The sequence below is a fragment of the Andrena cerasifolii genome, chromosome 14 (assembly GCF_050908995.1).
Source record: "Andrena cerasifolii isolate SP2316 chromosome 14, iyAndCera1_principal, whole genome shotgun sequence".
In the NCBI taxonomy this organism is placed as follows: Eukaryota; Metazoa; Arthropoda; class Insecta; order Hymenoptera; family Andrenidae; genus Andrena; species Andrena cerasifolii.
Window position 1 is genome coordinate 1,241,323 of NC_135131.1, and position 27,319 is coordinate 1,268,641.

At 39.0% G+C, this 27,319-nt stretch overlaps 2 protein-coding genes across 28 annotated transcripts in view; one reads left to right on the top strand and one right to left on the bottom strand.

The window, feature by feature from the left end:
* LOC143376232 (uncharacterized) overlaps positions 1 to 27,319 on the top strand; it is a 379,865-nt gene that overhangs the window by 223,954 nt on the left and 128,592 nt on the right. For all 4 annotated transcript variants that reach the window (XM_076826350.1, XM_076826351.1, XM_076826352.1 and 1 more), the window contains exon 2: positions 5,559 to 5,618. In XM_076826350.1, the coding sequence (XP_076682465.1) occupies positions 5,559 to 5,618 (60 nt within the window). The remainder of the gene's footprint in view (positions 1 to 5,558; positions 5,619 to 27,319) is intronic.
* Positions 10,335 to 14,118, bottom strand: LOC143376214 (uncharacterized). 24 transcript variants are annotated; one of them, XM_076826290.1, is made up of 6 exons: positions 13,956 to 14,118; positions 12,896 to 13,252; positions 12,566 to 12,733; positions 11,678 to 12,029; positions 10,733 to 11,449; positions 10,335 to 10,614 (listed from the first exon to the last, which is right to left on the bottom strand). In XM_076826290.1, the coding sequence occupies exons 1-6, from the start codon at positions 14,017 to 14,019 to the stop codon at positions 10,467 to 10,469; spliced, it is 1,806 nt and encodes a 601-aa protein (XP_076682405.1). In that variant the 5' UTR covers positions 14,020 to 14,118; the 3' UTR covers positions 10,335 to 10,466. The 24 variants fall into 24 exon arrangements, with proteins under 24 accessions (XP_076682405.1, XP_076682401.1, XP_076682399.1 ...); XM_076826286.1 differs by having other exon boundaries at positions 12,566 to 12,706; positions 12,785 to 13,252; XM_076826284.1 differs by having other exon boundaries at positions 11,678 to 11,924; positions 11,979 to 12,026; positions 12,566 to 13,252.

Consider the following 27,319-nt stretch of genomic DNA (forward strand, 5'->3'; position numbering starts at 1 on the left):
TTGACTCGACTTTTTTCAACACTATGTAGATATGTATAAACATTAAGAGGTAATTAAGTGTATATTTTTGAGATTATCAGTTTAATAACACATCAGGGTATTCATTGAACCATTTAAAATAAGGTGTACATAGTGTCCATGAAAATGGTGCATTACAAAATTGTTGATATTTGAATAAGACAACAGTGGCAGACATCGTGAGGAAAATTGGAAAATGGTGACCACTTAATGAAGTTCATCCCTTATTCAAGCGACTTTAACTGACAATGCAACAATATAAGGAATTTATTATTACTACAATTTGTTATTACTACAAATATTACAGAAATGAAGATATATCATTGCCAACATATTGTTAGTCTCCATGATGTTCGTGTAATTATACACGTAAAATTTTTACATTTAAATAATGTCAAAATAATTGGCCATTAAAAGAAATAAAAACAAAATTACTAATTGATACCAGTTGAATTATTATGGAGAGACCACTTTTACTCAAATCCTTAATACAATATATTAATATGAAATTTATTAACTAATTTACCACTTATTACAACAACGAATATTATTATTTCTAAATATAGTAATTAAAAAACTCGTGAGACAGTTTTCGTTTTCAAAATTAGTACGCCCCTGAAGTAGTTTACCGAAGTTGTTCGAACAGTTGTTCGAACAGTATCACTCCATAGATAGAATGGCCCTTGTTAACCTACAAATAAATTTATCTCTGAAAGTATATTGAATGGAAGAAATTAAACACTTAGGTCTTGAAAGAGTTTGAGAGGTAAATATGTCGAGGACAATTCCGAGGTCACTTACGATTCTTCAAATGGAATTTGCAGTTCTTTCTTAATGCAGGCAAGAATGGGATCATGGGGTGAATAAAAAGGAATGAAGCATTTATGGTTATTTTTAAGATTACATATCTGGGTAAAAGTCAGATTGATTGAGGTGTTATAAGTTACTAGCTTTACTACTCGGCTTCGCCCGAAATTTAGATTCTGATTTTATAAAAAAAATCGTTTTTTTTTTGTGAAAATAGTCACATTCATCTGGATTAATCAGCAATAATGAGCCGAGGCACATTTCGTGATTCCAGAGTTTATCGTTCGAAAGTTTTTAGGCGACAGACAAACACACAAACATAGAGTAGCTTTCTGCTTTATATACTAAGATAACACACAAAAACTGCCCCATAAAGATTTTACAATTCACTGTACACTCCTGTTTGCTTTAGAAGCAGAGTTGAGCACAATTTGATTGAAATTACGAATAATGAGTAAGAATAACAAATAATTTTTATTCAAATAACTATTTATTACTAACACTATAGGTACTTTGCATTCACTATTTACCAAAACAGTTACCAGACAGCAGGCAGTGAAAACTGTCAACATTTATTGTATTTAAATAATTTTGGAATAGTTATTCGGATAAAATATTCGATTAAAGAGAATTCATTTGGATAATTATCTTAGATAAACATTTATTGTAAACAATTCAAATAATACGTAAACTATATACATTTAGTACATTTAGATTTCTCTACAAAATTCTAACACTGTCGCTCTTTTCCTCAGGAATGCTTTGAGACTCTTATCTTCGTTTCCTTAATTAAACAGGTTTTTCTAGATAAATCCTTTCATTAATCGAAATAGGTCACTTTATATACTTGAAACGAGTAAACTATGTACGTCATGAACATCCAATCATCTGATTAGAAGTTCCGGTCATCTTCATAGAAACTGTAAGAAATCCATTATGTGCACGAATGACGTTAAGTAGAGGCAACATTTAGTACGTCGTCGACTGAATTCTCGCTTCTTGACGGATAAAGAGATAGATAAATAGATAAATTTTATGATAAATTAGTCTAACAAAGTAAATACAGATTTGGGTCATTATAATGAATCGTTGAACACATAGGGCGAACTATAAAAAATTTGCAACGAAATCCAGTTCAAAGTTTCGTTATTTCGACACTGACCGATCATCAAAAATCAGACGTACTTCTCGCAGCTCTAGAAACTTGAACTTTGGCAGAAAGGTAGTGTTTGGGATACAAAGAAAGGAAAAATTAAAAAATCTGGAAAAATCCTCATCACTAACAATTTATGAAAGAAAGTCGATTTCTCTGGAATCACTGAACCCATAACCATGAACTTTGATAGGCACGTTCCTCTTAAGGCCCCCATACACGAGCGAGCCGCTCGCCGAGTATGCCTTCAGCCCGGTAAGGGTGTTCGCTAAGAAATTTAATAAAAAGAAAACATCTCACCCTTTCACCGAAAAAAGATATATATAAAAGTTTCGCCCCCGCGCGCGCGACTCGGGTTTCGGTCCTGACTCCGTAAAGGTGAAGTTCCACGGCGCGTGGCTCGGCGAGTCGGCTTTGCGAGCGCGAATCGGCTCGCCCTAGTCTCGGCTCGCCATGAGCGTTCCCACGGCGCGGGACTCGGCGAGTTTCGCGCCAAGCTCGCCAAGCTACGCCCCGTGGAACTTCACCTTAACGTAGTCACAGCGCGGAGCCCCCCCCACTCCGCGAAAACCGCGTACCCATCTTCCGCGAGGCGTGAATGCGGCCGCGTCCGCCAGATGGCTGGCTACCCGCAAATCACGATTCTCGCTTGCAAAAATATGCGGTTTCGCTACAAATATCGTGGCGCGACAACGGATAGGCCCGATACAATAACAAGTGAGTTTTATAGTATTGGAATTGAAATGTTATATTTGAATGGTAATGGCGAAATAAGCCATCATTGAGTATATCCCTATGCGTGGACATGGTTCGTGTCTGGTTTCTCACTCTATACCGTTTTCTATGTACGGGGTAACACTGCCTCGTCGTATGATATCAAGCAAAGGAGGATTACGTACAAAAAGAAGTTGAAGTGCCATCAAAAACATTTCATACATTTTGTAATGTTTATTGATGAGTGGATAATTTTTTCAGCCCTTTTGGGGTTACTTTTTTTTTAAAAAAATATTGCATTGTCATCCAAACTAAGCACGCCTGCAAAGCTTAAGAGGGGGTGTATACCCGTTTGAACTCGCGGAAAATGTGTACATTTTGTGGATTTTTTTACAAGTCAACGGCTTGATGAAGATTTCCCGTTTTTTTACTATCTTTACATAGTATTATGGAACTACTTAAAAAAAAGTTTCAGTTAAAAAACTATTGTTTTTCGGTAGTTATGCATACAGAAATTCTCTCGATTTTTGACGGCTAAACGGTGGGCCTGAAACAGCTGTATGTCGTGTCTGAAATCAAAAACAATAAAATCTTCTTATAAAGTATGTCAATAGCTATCGTCCAACGGGGCTGATTTTGAAAATTTTTAAAAATAAGGAAATGCTGAGAGATCAAAGGTAAAGTTACATTTTTCTGAGAGAAACAGCCACCTTTTTTCTTTATAAATAATAAACGGGGAATCGGAATAAAAAAGGGCCTCGTTGAACGATGTGAAATCTTATTACGATCCTGCATGCAGAATTGGAAGTGAATTGGTTGAACGTAGCGCAAGTTTTTAGGCCCACCGTTTAGCCTTCTAAAATCGAGAGACTTTCGGATAAGTATGCATAACTTCCGAAAAACAATAGTTTTTTAACTGAAACTTTTTTTTTAAGCAGTTCATAATACTACGCAAAGATAGTAAAAAAACGGGAAATCTTCATCAAGCCGTTGACTTGTAAAAAAATCCACAAAATGTACACATTTTCCGAGGGTTCAAACGGGTGTACCCCCTTAAAGAACATTTTGGGACATGGCAATTTGCTTACATTTTAATGTTCACGTTTATTAATAAAGTATTGCATAAAATAATATTTATATGAGAACTGAACGCATATGTATTTATAGCGTGGACTTAATTTTACATAACACTGTAAGGTGTAATAACTTCCCAGTGCTGCGTAATTGCCCAAGTCACAAAATGTTCTTTAACTAAAGATGTAGACTTGGAGTCATTCGTGAATGAAAGTGTCAGAGTTAATGAGAAATGTTTTTGATGGGTAGTGGTGATAATTTCTTTACTTGTATAACATTCCTTTAATTATTATTATATTAAAAACAGTTCTTATAATAGATTTCTTCTTTTATTCATTAGTTAGCCATTGCAAATGTGCTTATCTTCCCCACCTTCATTAAACCACGTGTATTGATGCTTTTGATATATAACCTATTTGTAACAATTATTTTTAATTGTTTCATACGAGTTGTCTTTAAATATCAATAGTTGTATTCAGTGACGGATTTAAGGAAAAGGGCCCAGGTGGCAAACGTTCAAGGACACCCTGTATACGTAACAGAATTACAAATAAATTTACGCGCGTGTGGTATGAAAATTATGGGAAATTAAGACAAAATAGTGTTTGGATAAAATCATAAGTTCTTTTGGGAGATGGGGCCCCAACGGGGGGCCTTCTGTACAGTGGCGCAAGCGGCAACTGCTCATCGGCCGTCCGTTAAATCCGCTACTGGTTCTATTAATATTTTAAGTACATATTATTAATGTCATTATTATTAGAAGAAGCGCCGTAACAGTATATAATTCTGTGGAGTTAACTAACACAATCTTGTAATACGAAGTTAATAAAATATATTGTAAAGTTTAGTATGGTAATAAGACGATACAATGCATGTTTATAACAACTTTTCGTATATATTTATTTATTTAAAAAATACGTCCCGTATACACATGAAACATTCTATATAGATCACACTTATTGTTAAACTCAAGAGCCTAAATAGATCTGTTTACTTTGCTACTTGGAGACTACGCTCTGAATGTATTAAAAACAGTGTTACCAAAATATTTTTACACATATATCAAACTATTTTACCTAGTTAAATTTACATACATATTAATACAGCATTTATGATTATTACTAAGTAGAAACATCTTTTCTCTATGGCGCGGTGAATCTTCAAAATTTGGAGCACAAAATTGTATAAAAATCCACTTATTTCGGCTAAATAATTACATTAAACGCAATAAAATTATTAAGTTACAAAACTATGTCTCAGTACATGTAAAGACCAATCTACACAATTTTAGAAAAAATCCACAGAAATATGCTTAGGTACTAAATCATGAAATAGTCTCGAATAGCGTCCTTATAACTTGGTATTGAATTATTGTGGCTCCACCCCTTTCATGCACCAATCTATTCAGAATTTTCTATATTCAATGCCACCTACAACTTAATTCCACTGATTTATAAACCTGCCTCATTTTTTTGCAGCGAAGTCTTGAATTAGAAGCGGCTAATTTAGTGCGTTACGCGATTACTCGTTTGCTTTTTAAACTCTTCCAAGCGAATATCGCGAGGAAAATTTAAACGGGAAATAAGCTTTAATAATTATTATTGTCGCGCGTAGCAGTTTTATTATTCGATGAGCGGTTAAGCTCCATCTGTATGTTTGCCCGCCAAACGAAAAAGACCGTGATTAATTTCTAGGGCGCGCGAGTTTATAACGTGACCCGCATTAATAATTGTATTTGAGTAACGATAAAAACGACGACGCTATAGAGCAATCGTGTTTGTCTTGGTTTCAGTGCTTTCCACAGCCACCGAGGATGTGGGAGATGGAATTCAAGGGCACGATAACGACACCGGTGAGTAAAAGCAATTTCAATCTTATTTCCACCAGCAACTTGTTCAGTCACTTCTGTAGGGCATTTCGCTTTAACCTCGCCACAAAAATGCCGCTGAAATCATTGCTTCAAATCAAGATTATATCGCATTTGATGTGACGACCTATGGCCAATATGCAGGATTATCCTGGATAAAGTAATTTAAGAAATTTGCACGACGACCCCTTGTTTTTTTTTTTATACGTAATCATACACTTGTAAATCGGTTTGATAATAGATAATACGTATGGGAATTAATTAAAATTATCTAAGAAGGGATGTCTTAAGAAAACTGGTAAATACCTTTAATCCTGAAACAATTCTAAAGTTCAACCACCGCAAATTTCAGGCACGTTTCCACTTATCTACAGAAATTTAATCTCACAAGATTTGGTATGCCACAAAATATAAGTCAACAGTAACGTAGATCGTATCCTCTCGTGATTTATGTCTCACCCAGATGTATTCCAAGTCGAATTGAAGGGTCGGATGCAATAAGGGAACTAGCGCTCGAAAATGGGAACAATTATTGTACAAACGCTAAGAAAGATTGGAAAATTAAGTTTTGTTAAACTGAATTTTAAAAAATATAGCGTTGTAAAGCTCGTCGCGACACACATTTTTTCTATTTACAGTTTGTTTATCCAGTCATTACTATTCGAGCTAATTATAATCAAAAAAATTTTCATCGTTCAAAATCATTATTTCTTTAAACATAAATTGCGATAACTTGAGTACATATTAACGGATCGTTACGAGACTTGAAACATAACTTCAGAAAACTCTAGCGAAGCCGTAAAATGTACGCACAAAATCCTTATGTTAAAAAATGTAATAATATTTAATTAAAAAGTAATACTGGACATAACCTATGTTTTTCAACGTTCGCCGTTGAAAAGTATCGAGGCAATTATGAGGTACACATAACTTACAGCGACAAAGTTTTTCCTTAATATACAAGGAAGATTTTCACCAATTTTCGCACTGATTAATAAATAATTGTAGAAGATATGGCGATATGTATAAATCCCGGGCGGCACCAACAGTCAACGCGAGTGCTATTTTAAAATACAGTTTTACAACATTTAATTTTCCAACCTTTCTTAGCGTTTGGTTAATAATTTTTCCCATTTGCGAGCGTTAGTCCCTTTATTGCATCCGACCCTTCAATTGAGGTTCACTTATGTTAGATCTACACTATATAGACCCGACTCACAGGGGAGGCAGCGACATCTGGGACACGAAATTTGATGAATCTCACATATGTATGATGTACACAGTGTAGGTGTAGTGCACCAACATATGGCTTAGTGATGGGTCCAACACTCAAGCGTTTCCAAAATATTATTAAAAACCAGCGGCCGTAGCCGTGATGGAAAACGCCGGTTCTCGTTAGATCACCGAAGTTAAGCATCACGGGGCGGTGTACTGGGGAAAGATGGGAGACCACCTTTCTCCCGCTGCGCTGCTGCTGTTGGGACCCGAAGGAGAGGGGGGATAAAAAAAATGGGACTCTAATTCGTTGGGCAATATAGGCAAAAATAAGAACAAAACGCCATCCTGCTTAAAACACAGGAAAACAATAAAAACAAACAATCAAACAACATATTATTAAAAACAGATATATTGAAGTGTGGAAAATCTTAAACGATAGCAGAGTTTATTGTAATGGCGAGGCGGCTCGAATTTTTAAATTAAATCAAATGTAGTGTCCACTAGAAACTAATTGTAAAATTAAAACATATAACTGTGGGCATACATCTTTCATTAGATTTGCACGGTGTCGTAAATTTTATTGCTTTATTTGTTTTTAAGATAAATGTCGTATATTACAATGTCAAAAATAGTGTAGTTAATCTTTAAGGGAATAAAACAATGAAAAATGCTCTGCTTTCGTTTAAGTAATAAAAACTTAAAGCTACTTTATACGTAATTGGTATCTTCTTTGTATCCAGCTAGTTAAATAACACAGGCCTGCGATGAGAAAACTTTTTCCAATATATCCATATTTTTGGGTGCTGAATTCGAAAAACTCAATAAAAATTTCATACCACGTTTCATTTTTCACTGCTAATTTCATTCTGTCGCATATTACAACATAGAAACAAGTTTGAAAAGATCAGTAGATACACGATGGAGCAAATCTGAGGTTATGTTTGCATTTAGAAGTCCAAATTCCTATAAAAACAATTTATAAACTACGACTATAGACATGCAACACTGCGATTTATACATAAAAAGAATAGTAGCGACATTCAAATCGTGAAAGCATCTTTGCCCGCAACAATATCCTGCTAATCATCAGACTTGCCCTACAAACACTGTACCTACAGGCTGGAAGCTAAAACTGAATGACAAAATAGAAATTCTGCAGATTTAGTAACAGACGCGACCGTATTACGACAATTTTTAATCACCGGACGCATTAAGGTCTGGGCACACATATCAGTTCTGTGTTAGTACCGTTTCGACGTGCCCAGTCCTAAAAAGAAGAGGGGCGTAGAGGATCTGTTCTTCTTGTTAAGGGGTTATGCCCAGTCAGGCGGTCGAAGAGAGGCGAATATTTGTGAATTTTTTTTGAAGAAGCGAAAGCGTATATTTTTATAGAACTTTTTGCGCTTAAAAGAGCAACATTTAAAGAACATTTGGTAATTTTTTCGTAGAAAAATATTTACGTTTATAATAAAATAACATGCGACATCCAAGAAGCATTTTTTAAAATTTGATTGATTCAGATTATCTAAAATCAAAAAACAAAAAAGATTTCGTTAGTATATTAATGTATCCTCAGGTTGACAGAGAGAATTTTCCGAAATATTAAGTTAAAACAACATGGCAGCTATTTAAAGTTGATATCCTGATTTTTTCGCGTAATTTTTGCAGAAAAAAATCAGGATATCAACTTTAATTAGTTTTGTAGATATTAATTTACGACAGTGTTTTTAAATAGACTTCTTTTCATTGGAAACTTCGCGTGCGCTATTTTTTTCTCGTTGGTCGGTCCGCTGGAGAATCTATTAACAAATGGAACACCCCCTCCCCCCTTAATAGGATATTGCTGGTGCATACGAGAGCCAATAGCAGTCTATTTACTTTTGCGTTACCAAAACGGACAAGCGTAGGTACTTTGAATAGCGATTTTTGAATTAGGTAGAGTTATACAATCAATTCTTCGTGGCATTTTTCCGACTGCCCGAGGCTGGAGCTTGTGATCGCCGTAGGATCGTGGTCTAATCGTTTCAACGCAGTATTAAAATTCAATAACACAATTACACAGCTTCCTCTGGAGTCAAGAAACTGTCACCAAAAACCAACTACTCAGATCACAGTTTTTCGCGAAGATCTCGAAAACTAAAGCCGAGCGATTGCATCATGTATAGGAGAAAGTTGTTCAGAATCTTGTCCCTGACAGCATATTCCAAGGTCATTGAAATCGAATTACCTTTTGTTCGTAACTATGTAAATAATTATATTTTTGATTACTAGTTGCTTTAGTTATATGATTATTAGCAACTAACAAATAATCACATTTTTATACATAGAAAATATTACAATCTGTACTTGCGTAGTCGCGCACAATAGCTCAGACGCGGCGTTACCTATACCTATGCTAATTTTAATGGTACAGTTCAATGATTTTTAGTATACTGTTTGAAGTCACACACGAATAATATACACCTAAGAAATTGTACTTTTATTTAAAAACATTCACTAATTCCTCTATAATAGCGGAACACAGTGATGTGCGAAATTGACGTGAAATCATTAAAATTTCAATAACTTTAAAATTTTGCACATATCATTTTCTCAGCAAGTGTCACAATTTAGGGGGGTGTGCCCCAAAAGAAAACGAGAGTTGAAAAATCCGTTCCACCCTAATATACATATATGCTACTAACTTAAAGCACCCGGCGTTGCCCGGGCTTCTTATATGTACCTATCTATAACATCAGCATTAATATTTTAAAATTAACGGGCGCCTCCCCTAAGCGTTGAATAATGTCTTAATTGGTCGGTCACCTCAGTCCAGCTCGTATAATTTAATATTTTTTACATTTATTTATTTATTCTTCAATCTTTTTAACTTCATTGTGATAAAACAAAATTTGAAAACTGTTTATTTGGTACTTTATTTAATGCCCTTTTAAGTAGTTTAAGTCGCATGTTGGGGAAACTTTTCGTTTCCGAATTATAAGTAAAAGTCCCCTCCATAGTCTTTGGGCTAGCATTTTTTCAAGATTTGAATGGATCGCAAATCTGTAGTCAAATATATGTTGTTTCAATACAACAAATAGCCTTGAGAACATGATTTTATCGACTCGGTAATTGCGCAAATGTAAATGCTTTATTGACGTAATAACGCGGAATAAATTGCATTTTATCTGGAAAATTGTGGTAATCTTTTATTCTGTTGCACGAATCTTCTTCATATTCATACTAGACGAGAAGCGATAACGTTGCCGATAGGCGAAACAGTGGTTTGGTTAGCAGAATTAGCGATTCGCATCAATTCCTCGTGAGCTGTACAATATACATTCAGAGATGCTCCTTATAGCCTAAGGCTGAAAGGATACGGATAACTTTTATGTAGAAAGTTGCGTGTCAAGCGAGTGACCACAATAATGACCTCGCTAATGTTATTTGCGATAGGGATAGCAGGAGGCAAGTGTAGGAGTGAATAAAATTATTGACGATTAGTGCAGTTTGCAAATGTCTCGTGTAGTTGATCACAGGCAAATAGTCTGGTACACTCTAGTAGACAACGGTCGATGGTAAATGGTAAATGAGACAATAAATCCCTCGCAGCTTCCACGATCTGCGACGTCCGCTTTACTTAATCTTGCCCGCTCCTACTTTGTACGTGCCCTTGCCGCTGGAATCGATGTTGGCTGCACTGCTGCTGTAGACTCCCTTGGCACCGCTTACGGTACCGCTCTTCTCCACACCCTCGTCGATATCACCCATACGGTTGAATAGACTAAATCAATGGTAATAGTGGAATTAATCGTTTAATAGTTGATTGAGTTGTTTCGAGTCCGTGGCTGGCATAGAGAAATAATCGGTATGCCATTTAAGCGCGAATGATTGATACTTACTCTACTCCATGGCCGCCGTTGCCACCGTAACCGCCCAAGCCTCCGAAGCCTCCAGCCCCAGCGTTTGCGTTCGCGTTGGCACTCGCGGACGCACCAGCTTGAGCGTTTGCGCTCGCAAGAGCGTTTGCATTTGCATTTGCACTCGCGCTGGCATAAGCGTTCGCGGTGGCACTGGATCCACCGTATCCACCCTTGCCGCCGTACCCACCGGCACCACCGGCACCACCAGCTCCACCTCCGTAGCCTCCGCTTCCAGCTCCACCAGCTCCACCCGCTCCACCTCCGTAGCCACCGCTTCCAGCTCCTCCCGCTCCACCTCCGTAGCCTCCGCTTCCAGCTCCACCCGCTCCACCTCCGTAGCCTCCGCTTCCAGCTCCACCCGCTCCACCTCCGTAGCCTCCGCTTCCAGCTCCACCCGCTCCACCTCCATAGCCACCACTTCCAGCTCCACCGCTACCGTAGCCTCCACTTCCAGCCCCACCTGCGGCGCCGCCGTAACCACCGGCGCCAGCTCCACCGTAGCCACCGCTTCCACCTCTACCGCCACCTGCACCACCTGCACCACCTGCGCCACCACCGTATCCACCGGCTCCTGCTCCTCCTGCGCCGCCACCATATCCACCGGCTCCTGCTCCACCTGCGCCGCCACCGTATCCACCGGCTCCTGCTCCACCACTGGCGCCACCGTAGCCACCAGTTTTGCTCACTCCACCACCTCCAAAAAAAATTTGAGAATTGGTATTTATTAGAAACATTTAATTCGTCTGATTGAAATGAAAGAAAATTGAAATAATAGAAAAAAATTTGGAGCAGTGGAGCAGTAAAAATTTTCCGTGCTCCGGCTTCGCTCTTGTTTCGGGCAAAATCCTACTGCTCCACTGCTCCGCGCTCCAGCTCCGAGCTACGAGCTCCGCTCCCACGCTCTCACTGAAACTGTAATCCTTACCTCCACTACCGCCACTTCCGTAACCACCGGAGCCACCACTTCCGCAGCCTCCAGGACCACAGCCGCCTGCTCCACCACCTCCGTGACCACCTGAACCTCCACTTCCACAGCCTGCAGGGCCGCAACCACCACCGGATGATCCGGCCCCACCTCCAGCACCGGCGCCTCCATAACCTCCCGCTCCACCTCCAGCACCGGCGCCTCCGTAACCTCCCGCTCCACCTCCAGCACCGGCGCCTCCGTAACCTCCCGCTCCACCTCCTGTTCCAGATCCTCCGAATCCACCAGCGCCACCTCTACCACCAGCGCCGGCTCCACCGTAACCACCAGTTTTGGTCACTCCACCACCTGCTAACACGAATGGACAAACAAATATTTCAAGTTATCAGCTGGAAACATTGTTGCAAATAGCTAAAACCCGGGGTTTGGAGCAAACCAATTTTTTATTTGCTCCGCTCCTGCTACGCGCCAGCTGCTTTTTTTAAATAACAATTCTTCTAATCCTTTCAAATAGTAATCTTTCATTTGCAACAAACCCCATCTTTCTAGCTTTTCATTTTCACATAGAAAAAAAATTCATAAAGAATGCTTAATTTTCGGGCAAAGAAAGTACTATGCCTCCTTAACACCGGGTTGCGCGGCCTTACTATATAATATTTCTTCAATGATGGAAAATTGAGAATTGGTATTTATTAAAAACATTTCATTTATCTGCTCTTATAAAATGAAAGAAAATTCAAATAAAAAAAAAATTGGAGCAGTGGAGCAATAAACATTTTCCGTGCTCCGGCTCCGACCCTGCTCCGGGCAAAACCCCATTGCTCCACTGCTCCGTGCTCCAGGTCCGAGCTCCGCTCCAACGCTCTGGATAAAATTGTAATCCTTACCTCCACTACCTCCACTTCCGTAACCACCGGAGCCACCACTTCCACAGCCTGCGGGGCCGCAACCACCACCGGACGCTCCACCTCCAGCACCGGCGCCCCCGTAACCTCCCGCTCCACCTCCTGCTCCAGATCCTCCGAATCCTCCAGATCCACCGCCTCTGCCGCCACCTGCACCTTGACCACCTCCAGCACCGGCTCCTCCGTGTCCTCCAGCACCACCTCCAGCACCAGATCCTCCGAATCCTCCAGGTCCTCCGCCACAACCTCCGGGGCCGCATCCACCACTACCACCGCCTCTGCCGGCACCTCCACCGAGACCACCTCCGGCACCTCCACCGTGACCACCTCCGGCACCACCACTTCCGCAGCCTCCAGAGCCGCAGCCACCAGCACCACCGGGTGAGCCTCCGCAATTTCCGGTGCTGCAACCACCTCCCTTGGAACCACCGGCCCCATAACCGCCACCGAAACCGCCCCCGGCACCACCGCCGCTTCCAAATCCTCCGCCACCACCGAAACCTCCTCCACCGCCTCCTCCACCGCCTCCTCCGCCACCACCTCCTCCGCCGAATCCTCCACCGAATCCGGCTCCTAGTCCACCACCTAGTCCTCCGCCCGCCAACGACTTGAGGAGCCCCTCCGCTCCGTTAAACGCGATTGCGTTGCGTTTCGCCCTCGTCTCTGCATCTGAATCAATGTTTACATATCAATTGTGAACGACGGGCTAATTTTAACAACCACTTAGCAGGTAAAACACATGACGCGTGCGGCAATAACTTCATTCATATCAGTATACCAGGTCTACCTCATCGCATTGTGATGTAATTAGAATCTGATGTACGTTAAAAGTAATCACCGTTATTAACAGACTAAGATTGAATTACAATTTCTCAGATAAACGGATAATCGGAGGCGCGCGGTGGTACGCGTGTGTCGCGTTGGCAAAGGTACAATTCATCTTACTACTTAAATATATGTATCTTTACCCGTGAAACATGGGCGTCCGGAAGGGAAGGAGGGGCAAGGAGCACAGTTGCCCCCTGGCTTTTGAAAAAACGCCTATTTTTTAAAATTAACCTTCATTAAATTTATACTAAAAAGTGAATATTTTAAATTTTAGTTTTAAGTTTTTAATTGAACCGGCACTACAAAATGGGTTAAAAAAAGCAAGAGGGATGCTCCACTCGCACCGCGTGTTTCATGATCCGATTCGTCGATGCCATTGCAAGGGATTGTTTGTTTTACCACTGAAAGAAAGTTTGCGGACACCCTTGCCGGGAAAGGTGTACACAGACTTCGATTACTCACGATGAGAAGGGCGCGATCGGCGCTACGAAAGGTTCTAATGTATGTACGGAAAGCGCGAAGACAGAAACGTGAAAAAGAATACCTTGTGCGTGGACGCAGACAAGAGCCAGCAGTGCGAATAGCACGTTCACCCGATACCGCCACATGATGTAGGATCGATTCTTCTATTCCGCTTGTTCGCTAGCCGCTCATCTTTATATCGTCCCTCCCACTCTGATTTCCCGCGGTTCTTCCTCAAACTACCGCCGCTTCTTCGAACGCGGATCTAAGCGCAAAACGGCAGGGAGGGCAAAAAAACACATCCGTTGGCCAAGGCTAAAGTAACTATTGATCATCATCCGCTAATCCCGGCCTCTGCCTTGTTCGCAAGCCTCCTCCGACAAGCTAACGCAAACGCGATCGCCTCCAGCAACGCAGACGTCGTTGAAGTTCCAGATCCACCCCGACGCGGCCTTGCCATACGTGTTGCCGGTTTCTCTTTCCTCCCCGAGCAAAAGCTTTCCCGATGCCGAAACGGCTGGAAATTGGCACAGTGATAAGTTCGCAATTAGCAGAGGAAACCGATCATCCCACGCACTGACGTCGCGGCGTTTCTGCCGACTCGAAATCCTTGAGCTATGTACATACGTAACGTCAGACGAGCATCATTCTACTTTCTCGCGTCTCCTTCGTCTAAACATTTTTATTAGCATAATTTTCCTTGCGAGATGAGAGAGTACTAAATATGTACTAAATATGAATTCCTGAATGAAAGTCGCCACTTTGTTCTATCCTGTAGCAAAGAGCCACGGTTGCAGCTATGTCTGCTCATCTATCCACTGGGGTTTCACCCGGTCGAAGCAAGGAAAATTCGACAGATAAGAAAAGATAAGCATCAATCGGTAAAACCGATCGCTCGCGGATTGCGTCACTGGAAATTTCGCGCGCGTTATTTTTTATTCTCATTGGACGGTTCGCTGGAGATTTTTGAGAATCTGCTAACAAGTGGAGTCACGTTGCGTAATCAGAAGTTCCCGTTTCCTTTTCTTAAATAGAATTATTGCTGGTGCATACCAGAGCCGATAGCGGTCGATTTACTTTTGCAGTAGCGAAACGGGCAAGCGTATTCAGAATTGCTCTTTGGTAAAAGCTTACAGGCGTAAACAGATTCGCTGATAACCCCGCGCGATGTGTGTTTTAGACATTGACCTGGATCGATCGTTCCATTTGAACTATAAGCATATGCGTATGCAATCGCGATTAGAGTTATACAATAAATTCTCCGTGGCATTTTTCCGACTGCCAGAGGCTGGAGCTTGCGATCACCGAAGGATCGTGATCCTATCGAGTCGATGCAATCAAGAGACACAGTGTGCCTCTATTATGCGAGACGCCGCTTTCAAGAACATTTCGATTATCGAATCTCAATAATGGTTGATCCGATTAATTGATTAAGGGGAGGTTCTGGGCTAAATGTCGATTTTTTTTTATTTCATTTTTCGAATGTTCAACCTTTTAGGAAAACGTGTTTAAAAGGATTTGTTGAAATTCGTGAAGTTCCCCAAGTTATAGGCATTTGAGTAGCGGCAAATGCATGGGCAACAACCGGCCACTCGGCGCTCACGTAAAACTTTAAGGGGAGGTTCTGGTCTAAATGTCGATTTTTTTTTATTTCAATTTTCGAATGTTCAACCTTTTATGAAAACGTGTTTAAAAGGATTTGTTGAAATTCGTAAAATTCCCGAAGTTATAGGCATTTGAGTAGCGGCACATGCATGGGCAACAACCGTCCACTCCGGCACTCACGTAAAACTTCAAATGCGTTTTTCTCGAAACAGTGTTCTCAAAACGGTGGGACCTGTATCTTCAAAAGTTATTATCCGATTCGACTGAAACTTTTTTTATTTTGAAGGTTATTATTTTGGCTAGGGGGGGGGGACTAAAAAAATTACAAAAAGTTCAACATTTATTATTTTCAAAGGCGATGAAAGGACGAAAAATACAGGGAAAAGTGATTTCAAACATGAAGTGTCGTTATTTTCTAAAAAAATAATGAAATTTTTGTAATTTTTTTTAGTTACCCCGCCCCCTAGCCAAAAGAATAATCTTCAAAATAAACAAGGTTTCAGTCGAATCGGATAATAACTTTTGGAGATAGAGGTCCCACCGATTTCGATCAATTTTTTGACGCCTTGACTTTAACGACTCCCCAGTGCCGTCTGCAATGATTAATTATAAAACAAAAAATATATTTCTATAATCTAAGACATCCTTAATACAATGCAACAAGTTCCATTAAATTATATATAGTAGTTTTCCTTTAATTAATTCCTAAATATCACCTATTTTTTGGGCTCTAGACCAGAACCTCCCCTTAATGGTCTCAATGGATAACTTGGGTTTGATTTGCATTACAAAAGTGTCCCCGTTTTGTTCCTACGTGCCTTATGAGCGGATATATCACAGTTCGACAGCCATCTGGACTTGTAACATTCAATAGCCGTTTCTTATAGGTTCTCGTGCGCGAAAACGATCCGTAAACCGTTTGTCGCCATCACCCACAGTTTTTGAGAAATTAGATTTTGAAAAAAATTGCAAATTTTCCACTTTGAATATCTTTCGAAACAGTAAGGTAAAGCCACCAGTAGTTGACCAGTTAGCTACTTGCTCTGCCATTAAATAGTGACAGTCGCTGCCTAGAGATATTCTTTAAGCTTTCCAAATTATGTAATGAGAACGATTTTTTATAAAAGTTATGTTATAAAAAATTTATAACCACTTTGCAAAGTTCAGTAACTGCTTCAGAAGTTGACCATCCTTGAAAATGAAAATACTAGTAGTTGACCCTATGTTGATCAGTAATTGACCATACTAGAAAGAGAATTAAGGCAATAATGTAGGTAATCGTCTTAGCATCGTTTATTGTCAATAATTTGAAACAATTTAGAACTAAAAAGGAGAGTGAAGTTAAAAGAAACTGGGTAAATGCACGAAAAAGTTGTATATGTGTTAGTGATTTTTGAGGTCGCTGATTCCGAATCCGACATAGGGTTTGTAAGATTAATTTGTTTAAACAATTTGTTTAAACAAATGATTGCAAAATTACATGTTTTGGTACATATAGAATCGTGTTCTGCGGGGAAACTAACTAAACAAGCATGCATAAGTTTCCGAAATTTGTTTATTTATTCAAAAACTCTTCTTACAATATAATTTGTTAAACAATTAGATTAAATAAATTAATTTTATAAATCCTATGTCGGATTCGGAATCAGCGACCTCACAAACGACTCACAATATATACATAGTCAGTAACCGACTATACCCGTCAACTGCTGGAAACAATTAGAATGACAAGAGTCATTCACTTGACCATCCCACAAACTATATGTTTTTTAGATTAATATAACAAAAACGGTGCATTTATCAAATATAGAACACTATGAGAGTTTAACAAGTGAAGAGTTCAGTCATAAAGAGTTAATAACCTACGATTTTTTTTACCTGAACCCATTGAGCTCTAAACTACGGATGTTCGAGTACTCGAATATTCGAATAGCTTGAAATTCGGACCGAGCCGAGACTCGGTTTCCGAGCCGAGCCGAGTACTTGAAAAAAGCGAGTGGCTCGAATAGAACCGAGTAGCTTGAATAGAACGGAGAACTCGAATTTTTTCGAGCGGCTCGAAGAAAACCGAGCGGACCGAAAGTACCGAACAGTCCGGTGTGTCGAGTAGTTTGAAGTTTGAATGTTTCGAATATTTTAGAATATGTTTATATACTGGATAATGGTTCGTAATTATTATTATTATTATCATTTTGTATAAATAGCCATTGTTATAATTGGCGTCATTTTTGTATATCATTAATTTTGTAAAGATATTAATTTACAACAATGTTTTTAAATGGGGTTCTTTTTTATGGGATTATTAATTTACCGTTCTTTGCGCGTGTATACTTGGCGCTCTTTTTTGTACCGTTTTTTAAAAATATAATTTTGTGGTGTATAACTTAACAGTATTCTGGTTGGCAAGCCTCTACCAACTGGTACTTTACTTCACTGCCGTTTTCAAACAGTTGTAATATACACATATGTTTTTCCTTCACTTATCCTCTTCTGTATTCTTACTTATAGTTTCATGTATATTCATATTATAATAAATAAAAGTATTGAAACTAGACCACTGCATCAGCACTTCTTACCACTGATACGCTCGCCCGGAACCAACACGGAACTAACTCGTCCGAGCGTCGCCCGTGCGTCCGCCAAGCGCTCACCGAGTCTTGCGCTGAAATCGTTCCCGTGTCGGTGACTATATAAATACTAGGTCGGAGCGATAGTATATAGGCTAAAAATTAAAGTTGAATTTTCAGTTGGCCTGGGTGCGGGATAGTTGTCTTTTGATTAACCAAACACAACTGTAAAAATAAATTTGAAAAAATATTCATGTCCGCATGTTTCTTTTTCTCGTAAATAATCATATAATCATATAATCATTTTTAGGAGAAAAATGAACCTGCAAACATGAATATTTTTCCAAATTTTTTTTACAGTTATGTTTGGCTAATCAAAAGACAATTATCCGGCACCTAGCCCAACTGAAAATTCAAATATAATTTTTCGCCTATATAGTATGATTATATAATCATTTTTAGGAGAAAAAGGAACCTGCAGACATGAATATTTTTCAAAATTTTTTTACAGTTGTGTTTGGTTAATCAAAAGATAACTATCCCGCATCCAGGCCAACTGAAAAATCAAATTTAAATTTTCAAAATCTAAAAAATAAGATTCACATTGTGAATTTTTACATTTTTAAGAGAAAAAGGAACCTGCAAACATGAATATTTTTCCAAAAAATTTTTACAGTTGTGTTTGGCTAATCAAAAGACAACTATCCAGCACCCAGGCCAACTGAAAATTCAAATTTAAATTTTCAAAATGTAAAAAATAAGATTCACGTTGTGAATTTTTACATTTTTAAGAGAAAAGGGAACCTGCAAACATGAATATTTTTCCAAATTTTTTTACAGTTGTGTTTGGTTAATCAAAAGACAACTATCCCGCATCCGGGCCAACTGAAAATTCAAATTTAAATTTTCCGCTCCGCCCTAATAAATAGGGTTATCATACATCCCGGTTTTCAACCCTTGTTCCGGTTGTCCCGATCGCTTTACAAATACATCCCGGTATCTTTTCTCTTCATTTTTGGCGGGATTCTACGAAGAAATTAAGAAATTAAAAATAATCAATCATTTCTGAAGAATGTTTTACGTACAGAAAAATATGACTTGGCTCCCAATTAGATTCTCACTTGTAATTACTTTTCTGCCATGTTAATTCGAAAGGGCGTATCTGCAACTTTCGCTTAAATTGAGTTATTTATTGCTGCCAGGTAGCAGAAAAATAGTTTATCTATGTGTGTATTAACACTATTCCTATCGACACTTCACGGTACCTGTTCCTACCGCGACCGGTCAAAAGACCGGTCTCTAGCACAACTTATATTTTTTAATATAGAATGAAGATAATAGCCAATTTGACAGTATACAAATATAGTTTCTTTTATTCAGAAGTATATCCATGAACATACTTATATTTGAGGAAAAGTCGTGAAGTTTAAAGGCGATTTAATTACGATGTATATAGGAAATTCTAATCGAAATTTTAAAAACGATCATTTCACCGGTCGTGGTAGGAATAGTGTTAAATAAGAAAGCCATATCTGAAGATATAACAGTTTATATTTCGGACGTATTTGAAACCGATGCCTGATTTTGGGCGTATCTACCAAAGTTACCTTTGGAGTTTATGAAACATTATACAGGTTTGCCCCAAATATTTAGATACCTTTTTATTCAGATTTAATATTTAACCTAATCCAAGTTATATAGCATACCGATGGCATAGCACAGAATACTAAAAGTCATTTATCTCAGAACCACCTTTTCACCAGATATACGCCCTTTCGAATTAACACAGCAGTATTGCGTTATTCATTGTAAGGTGAATGTCCCAATTTCTGCTGATTTAAGAGGTAACTTGTGATAAAGAAGGTGTAAAAAAATTATTTGTGATCAAAATTTGCAGAGTAATTGATTAAGTCTTTAATAATAAATCAACAGAGTCAAAAACAATTTAAGAAAGATATTTCAAGATGTTTAACTATGAGTAATTTGTAATTAAATATATAGTGCTCTAAATGTCCGTATTTCTGCTCATGAAAAATAGCGGTGTATGTATTACCCCAAGCTCGTGCAACACGCGCGTTGAAATAATTTAGAATCATTTTGTTGCAACTCTAGTACAAACCTAACGCATATAATAATAAGGAAAATACGAAATGAGCAGAAATGGGGGCATGAGCAGAAACTGGGACATTCACCTTATATCATTATATTAACCACTACAATAAAACTACCCTTTTTCAAAAAAGAAAATCCTTCCGTCCCTTTTATTTCACCCGTCCCGGTTTGCTGGTGAAAAAATATGGTAATCAATGTACATATAAATTGATTCAACCATTTCGAGGCAGCCGTCCGCTTCTCCAATTAATCTTACCACACCGACAGAGATTATTGTTTATCGATCTGGCTGTTCAATTAAACCATCAACATTCCTCCCTTGGCTACAATGCCGCGCTATCAAAGGAATTCCTTCGCGCCGTCTTATCTGCAACGCGTGTAATCCATCAGCCGTATTTTGATTTCGTGTTGGATCATGGACTTTAGATGCGATGTATTTTGCGTTTGAAGGAAAGGCTCGTCAATAATGAGAAAAATCCTGTTTATCTCGCTCTCCCCTCGGCTGATAATTTACGACACGGAAGAGATTGCGGCGAGTTTTTTCGTGCCGTGCTTACCGCTCGTTTTCTTAAACACCATTCCAGCCATTTTGCTCGGGAATTGGTAAAGAAAAGGCTGCTACATTTAAGCAGCAACGCTGGCAGCACATATTTGGTCCAGGGTCGACTAGTCCAGTTCCAAATGAACGGCAGCCGTTATGCTTTTATGTATTTATTTCCCCGTCTCCGATTGATGCCAGCGATTGGCAGCAGCTGCGCCATCTACACGGCGACCGTGCGGACTAGTTGAGTTACATTATCTACGGCCAAGATTCGCTCCCGTTATCTCAGATATCATGGTCGTTAGTTATTTTCAATATTATCAGCGATTGGACGATAGCGTTGCCGGCGATTCCTGCGAAGTATCTGAATTCCAATATTTTCGGTTTGGTCTTCGCGAGCGTCTTGCTCCGCGTTAAGTCGCGTCCCTGCGTATTCGAACAAAGAGCACGATCGAGGCCACCTGTCAGACATTTGTCAAATCTTACGTGACCGTGTCAGGGAACAATTAGAAAAGCTGTTATAGGAATGTAAGCTTTCTATGTGAATTCTTTTCAATCTTATGTCCTCCTTTCTGGCTACGCACTTTGTTTCTCGTGAAGCAGCTTTTAAACAGTTAATGAATAAGTGAGGACTGCTTGAGGAAAAGACTGCAGCGCACGGAAAAAGGAATGGCCCCTAACCTTACTAGTTAAAAAAAGGGTTCCAACCATTCAGGTGGAGATGTCCTGGATATTTTAGCGATAGTCAGAAAAGAGAATAGAAACTGATTGAACTTGACTAAATTACTATTATTTAGTACGTCGTAGGTACAAGAATTGTGACTAAACAAATGATTTTGTAGAACAGATTTATTCTTTTTCGCTTGAGTCCATATTAATTTTTTAGTAATTCGGCTTTTAAGTTTGTTTATGTTGTCTGCAGCTCGTGTTTACATTTCTGCAAAGAGGAGATATAATAAGAGGCGTCACTCGACAGGGACAGACATAAACTAGGGAAATCACTAGACAACCAATTTAAATGCCCATTCGGCAAGGATCGGTAAACCACGGTAAACTTCGGCAATAATCAGCGAATTGCGGTAAGGTACATTTAGTCGATCTGAATATCTCGCTCGAATAGACAACCAATTTAATTGCCAAGGTCAAGTAAGGACTTCAAAGGTTCCGCCCGGAGTGACGCCTCTTATTATATCTCCTCTTTGATTTCGGTCTGCATAGTTCAGTCAAAACGTTTTCAGTTAATGGCCAGATTAGGTGAATGAAGAAGAAGAATATATTTTTCAAATTTAGTCCGTATTGCATACTTGTCTAATGGCTTGCTCATTAATTTAATATACTTTTCGTCATTCTCACGAGCGGGTATGAAATTTAGATTGCTCTTCTTATTCCTCTTTCCTCAAATCGTATAATTCTACACTCGTAAGTAGATTTTGTGGCAGAACTAAAAACATATTTATTGACGAAATAAACAATATTGACTAAAATTTCTATATTTGTTAATTAAATAAAGGATAAGGGACATTTGTTCGTGGCGATTAAAAAGCTAATAAATTTGTAAAGTACAAGGAACTTTGTTGAATAATGTATGGCTATATTAAGGTATTAATCAAGTACAGTAATATCATATCACAGATTTATCTTTTCCATGCCACTTTTAAGAGAGATTAGGCGAATGGCCGGGGATCAAAGTTGGGCAAAATTTAATCTAATTACTAATTGGTAATTATGATTGAAATGTAATTGTTAAATCAATTACGAATTACTTTTTATAATCGTTAACTAATACTGACCTCTATTAGAATTCTAACTGATATGAGTAGAGGCAGTGCAGTATATTTGGAATACCAGTTTGTTTAATACGAATAAAAAATTACAGCAGAGAATGGAAACAAATAATACAGCACAATATCATAGGAAAACTAATAAACTTTTTTATTTTAAACTCTCAGTAATAATAAAAAACAAAAAGTAACTGAAACTTTGATCTAAATGAAAAATGACAGGAAGTTTATCGCACATTCAGTTGAAATCGCTCTTACTTTTTATTTTATTTTGTCAATTCATTGAATATTCGATCTTTTATAATAAACTTGTTTGTTCGAATGTACTTAGAAAGCGCAAGTTTCCGTGTCATTGTCTTTCATTTAAAAAAGAAACTATCCAATCAATTGGTCGGTATTTTTGTGGCAATTTTGTTCAGTGTTTGATCTTTCTGCACACAAGATTTCAAACACTTGGGCGTATCATTTCACTTTTAATTTTGTAGTTATACTTCTCGAAATTGCATTTTCCCATAACTTATATAATTTAGAAACTACCGAATCAATTTCTCTGAATTTTTGCAGGGGGTTTTATTATTGCATAAAGATTCATTCCTGCAAGTTTGAAAGATTTTCGCTTAATTTTAATGTTACTGAAGTTCATCCTTAAGTTTCTTTTGAAAGAGCAAGTTGAAATAACAGATACGCTCGAAAGACTCCGAAATGAAATAACGAATGGCTTGACGAAGTTAATTAGCAGGAGACAGTCCACAGACAATTAGTGACTGTACGGTCGTTCGAACGATGTTCACCAATTCTATTTCGTCAAGTATTAAAAAGTTAAGTGAAACTAGAATTGGAACTATTCAAATTCTGCATAAATACTCGAATGTTACCACATTCAAGTTAGGGGTACACGTTTAAATATTTAAATACTGAATTTTTTCTTTTTTCATATAATGCCACGTACACACTTAACGAAGGAAGTTTAGCAACTCAAAAATTCAAAAAGTTCGGAAACTGCAGAAATGTAGGTCGAGGGTGAAAATACCCCCGCGAAAAATTAGTGACTTTTCAGATTATCGTGAATATCTACAAAACTGTGAAAGATATAAAAAATAGTTACAATCAAAGTTCTATGGGTTTATATGTTCTATAAACCGGCGATAAAGAATTTGAGAAAAATTATTTTTTTCAAAATTTATCCCCACCATCCGTTTTTTCGACAATTCTTTATTACCATGTTGTAGGATATCGAAAGTCATAAAACTTTGAATTGAATTTTTTTTCGATATCTTTTACGGCTTCGCAGATATTCGCGACAATATGAAAACCCGCAATTTCTTTAAGGGGATGTTGTAGTTTATTGATATATTAAAATAGAACGATACATAATATTATAGGTAATACAAGAGTACGTCTGTAATTTGTCTTATTACGGCGGGCACATATAGAACGAACAACCGAAGATCGGGATGCCCCGGAAGACCTCCATCCACAAGGGGCGTCCTCATTGCCAACGAAGGAAAACGTCATACAGCTAATTTCCAACAGGTGTTTTCATCCTTAGGACCACCAGCAGCCGTAGCCGTGATGGAAAACACCGGTTCTCGTTAGATCACAGAAGTTAAGCATCACGGGGCGGTGTACTGGGGAAAGATGGGAGACCACCTTTCTCCCGGTGCGCTGCTGCTGCTGGGACCTGAAGGAGAGAGAAGGGAACAAAAAGAATTAGACTATAGTTCGTTCGGCAATATAAGCAAAAATAAGCTTGAAACGCCATCCTGCTTAAAACACAGGAGAACAATAAAAACAAACAACAACAACATCCTTAGGACCACCAGCGGCCGTAGCCGTGATGGAAAACACCGGTACTCGATAGATCACAGAAGTTAAGCATCACGGGGCGGTGTACTGGGGAAAGATGGGAGACCACCTTTCTCCCGGTGCGCTGCTGCTGCTGGGACCCGAAGGAGAGAGGAGGGGAAAAAATGGGACTATAGTTCGTTGGGCAATATAAGCAAAATAAGCTTGAAACGTCATCCTGCTTAAAACACAGGAAAACAATAAAACATAACATAACATCCTCTTAGGACCGTTTTATTACCGAATCAAAAATGGTCAGGTATTAACATCATTTGAGCTACATTTTTGCAAAATGTCAGATTTTTTTTTAATTTTCGAGTTGCCGATTTACGCTCGTAAGTAATTTTTATCTAAAACACTTTTCAAACTGATAAATATTTAGAGAAAGGCTAATTCGACCAGTGAGCTTTGAAGGAACTTTTCACCCCCCTTAAACCATTTATAAGTAGACATACCAAAAATACATTTCTAATAACTTTTAACGCAACACGAACTTATGCCAGCCTAAATGAAAATGATCTCCACTCTCGAGATGTTCTCTTAGAAATACATAAGTTGGTACTGTATTGGAGTAATTGAAGATTCGGTTGACACTCAATAGTACTGATATTTACAGCCCTAATTCGAATGTAATATTCAAATACCACAGTATTCCAATTCTATTTGATGCATATTCAAAGTTTATTCGAATTTTATTCCCCACATACTATTTCAATACTACAGTATTCGAATTTTACTTGACGCATATTGAAATACTCGGGCGGCTCTTATATTCGATTATAAGCAGGGTTTCCCAAAGTATTGTTGCGTCGGGGCGTTTGCACCGCAAGCCACCCCGACGCAAAGGAGTAGAATAATTATTACACGGGCGTTCACACGACTGAACTATATTGTTACACAGAGCAATAGTTTACAAAGGTACGACCCGCACGTCCGAACGCAATGGCGTTCGGTACCAGACCGTCTTCTTGTCGGCCTCCCGATCTTCCTCTTGAAGGGGGCCGACCTTCTTCTATCTTCAGCTACGAGCACCAGCAGGCTATGCACGGGCCCATGGACCTGAAGGACAGTGCCTAGTTCCGGGGGGTTACAGCGAAAGACGGAAGGGGCAGCGATGTGAGGGACGACTGGTGGTGCCCTCTACAGCCGAGTATAAATTTTAGAAATAGCGTCCTTCATTGGTATATCCTTGTGACGCTATTGTGCAAAACGGTTGAAAACGGTGCAAAACAGTGTAAAAGCATTGCAAAGTAACTCGCATGCGTGTAGTGTATTCATATAATTGTCTTATTATTTGGGATACTTTCGAAATTACGTAAGTAATATTAAATTTTCTAGCAAAATAGTAAAAGTATTGTATTTTAAGGTTAAAAATTAGTATAGAAATGTAAATAAATAATTAGTATTTAGATGGTAATCGACTCTGAAAATGCCGAGCTGCATTTTGAAGAACCCTGCCTGTCACCAGTGACTTCCACGGCATTCAACGCACGAACAATCAAATTTAAAATGTTTTGCCAGAAGAAATTTTCCACGGTATGGCACAGATGGCACCACCAGTCGTCCCTCAAGAAGCGGCTGGAAAAGGTCGATTCCTCTTCCGCCATTCGCTTCAACCCCCGCGTCCATAAGCCTAGCTTATGCACTGTCCTTCAGGTCCATGCACGGGCCTATACCCGGAGCTCGCAACACTATGCTCCAAGGAACACCACTGTTCCGCTGAACCTGAATAAGTGTTCCGCGACAATTTGGAAAGGTTTTCATCAAAGTCATTAAGTGCTTTATTTAATAAATAATGTGTTTGTGACGTCCCGGCCCCACCACATGGGTCACGCCTGTTAGTCTCCGCCGGCGCCGCTAGAGGTCTACTCTTCTCGCAACTGCTACCGTCCACTCTCGTTTGCATATTTACAAGTTCTAAGTTATTTCCTCTTAGTTCCCGTGTGTCTAGGGCCGAGGCCGTCAGCTATAGCCCTACTGATGAGCCTGACTGACAGTCCCAAAACGAAACACGTACGCACATCTCTTCTTTTCCCTCCTTGATCTTTAATGCCAATCCACCTGCCCCCCTCAGTACTCCAAAAAGCGTGACCGGGCCGAGGGATTACGGTTACGCTGGAGGCGACGGGACAAGAATAATATCCCTCTTTACGTTCCGGAATCATAATATCACCAAATCACCATCTCGGGTTTGGACGTAACAGGTGTTTTAATATATTTTTTAATTTTTACTAGTAGGAATTACCCAACCTAAAAAAATAAGCTAAGTGTTCCGTTAAAATTTCTGGGTTTGCGAAGTGTTCCATTGCAGAAAAAGTTTGGGAAACCCTGGACTAAAGAAAAATTCGACAGACAATCGCAGCCCTCATTAGAATATGTTTTCTCAGGGTCATAGCTCGAACTATGTATCTGCCATGCTTAACGAGATCTTCGATCAGGTGGCATTGGAAAGAGCCGTGCATGATGCAAGCAGCACGTTGCTCGTGTGCAGAACAAATCCTTATGTTCTAATTCATTTTTCTTGTACAACTGGCAGGTGTATTACTCGTGGTTGGTGTTGCACTAGCGCAACGTGTATTCCTTTGCGGAAGTATCGTGGCGGACAGTGTACGAACGTACACTGCGTTTCATAACTATAAATCTAAGATTTCGGATTCGTGTGTATTGCGGTTAAGATGAAGTCGAACGAAGTATACCACGTGTGACCCCATATTGAGAATCACCGTCAAGGGCGTCTGCCGACTTTGTTCCAGAGTGGGATTTTAGGGTAACGGTAAAGAAAAATATTGTAACGAAAAAACAACCCTGGCAATGACATTGACGAAGCGGATCATGAAACGCGCGTTGTGAGTGGAGCAGCCATCTTGCTTTTTTGAACCCATTTTGTAGTGGCGATTTAATTAAAAATTTAAAACCGGAATTTAAAAATATTCACCTTTTTTACTACAAAGTTAATAAAGATCATTTTTTAAAAATAAGCGATTCTTTTCGCCCT

Bases quoted from the DNA above. Each gene is read 5' to 3' on its own strand.
- LOC143376214 (XM_076826277.1), bottom strand. From the start codon at position 14,019: ATGTGGCGGTATCGGGTGAACGTGCTATTCGCACTGCTGGCTCTTGTC. The intron at 11,439-11,666 runs GTTTCAGTGAGA...GAGGTGGTGGAG, and splicing joins TAGTGGAGGTAAGGATTACA to TGAGCAAAACTGGTGGCTAC. The intron at 10,615-10,732 runs GTAAGTATCAAT...CCATTGATTTAG, and splicing joins AACGGCGGCCATGGAGTAGA to TCTATTCAACCGTATGGGTG.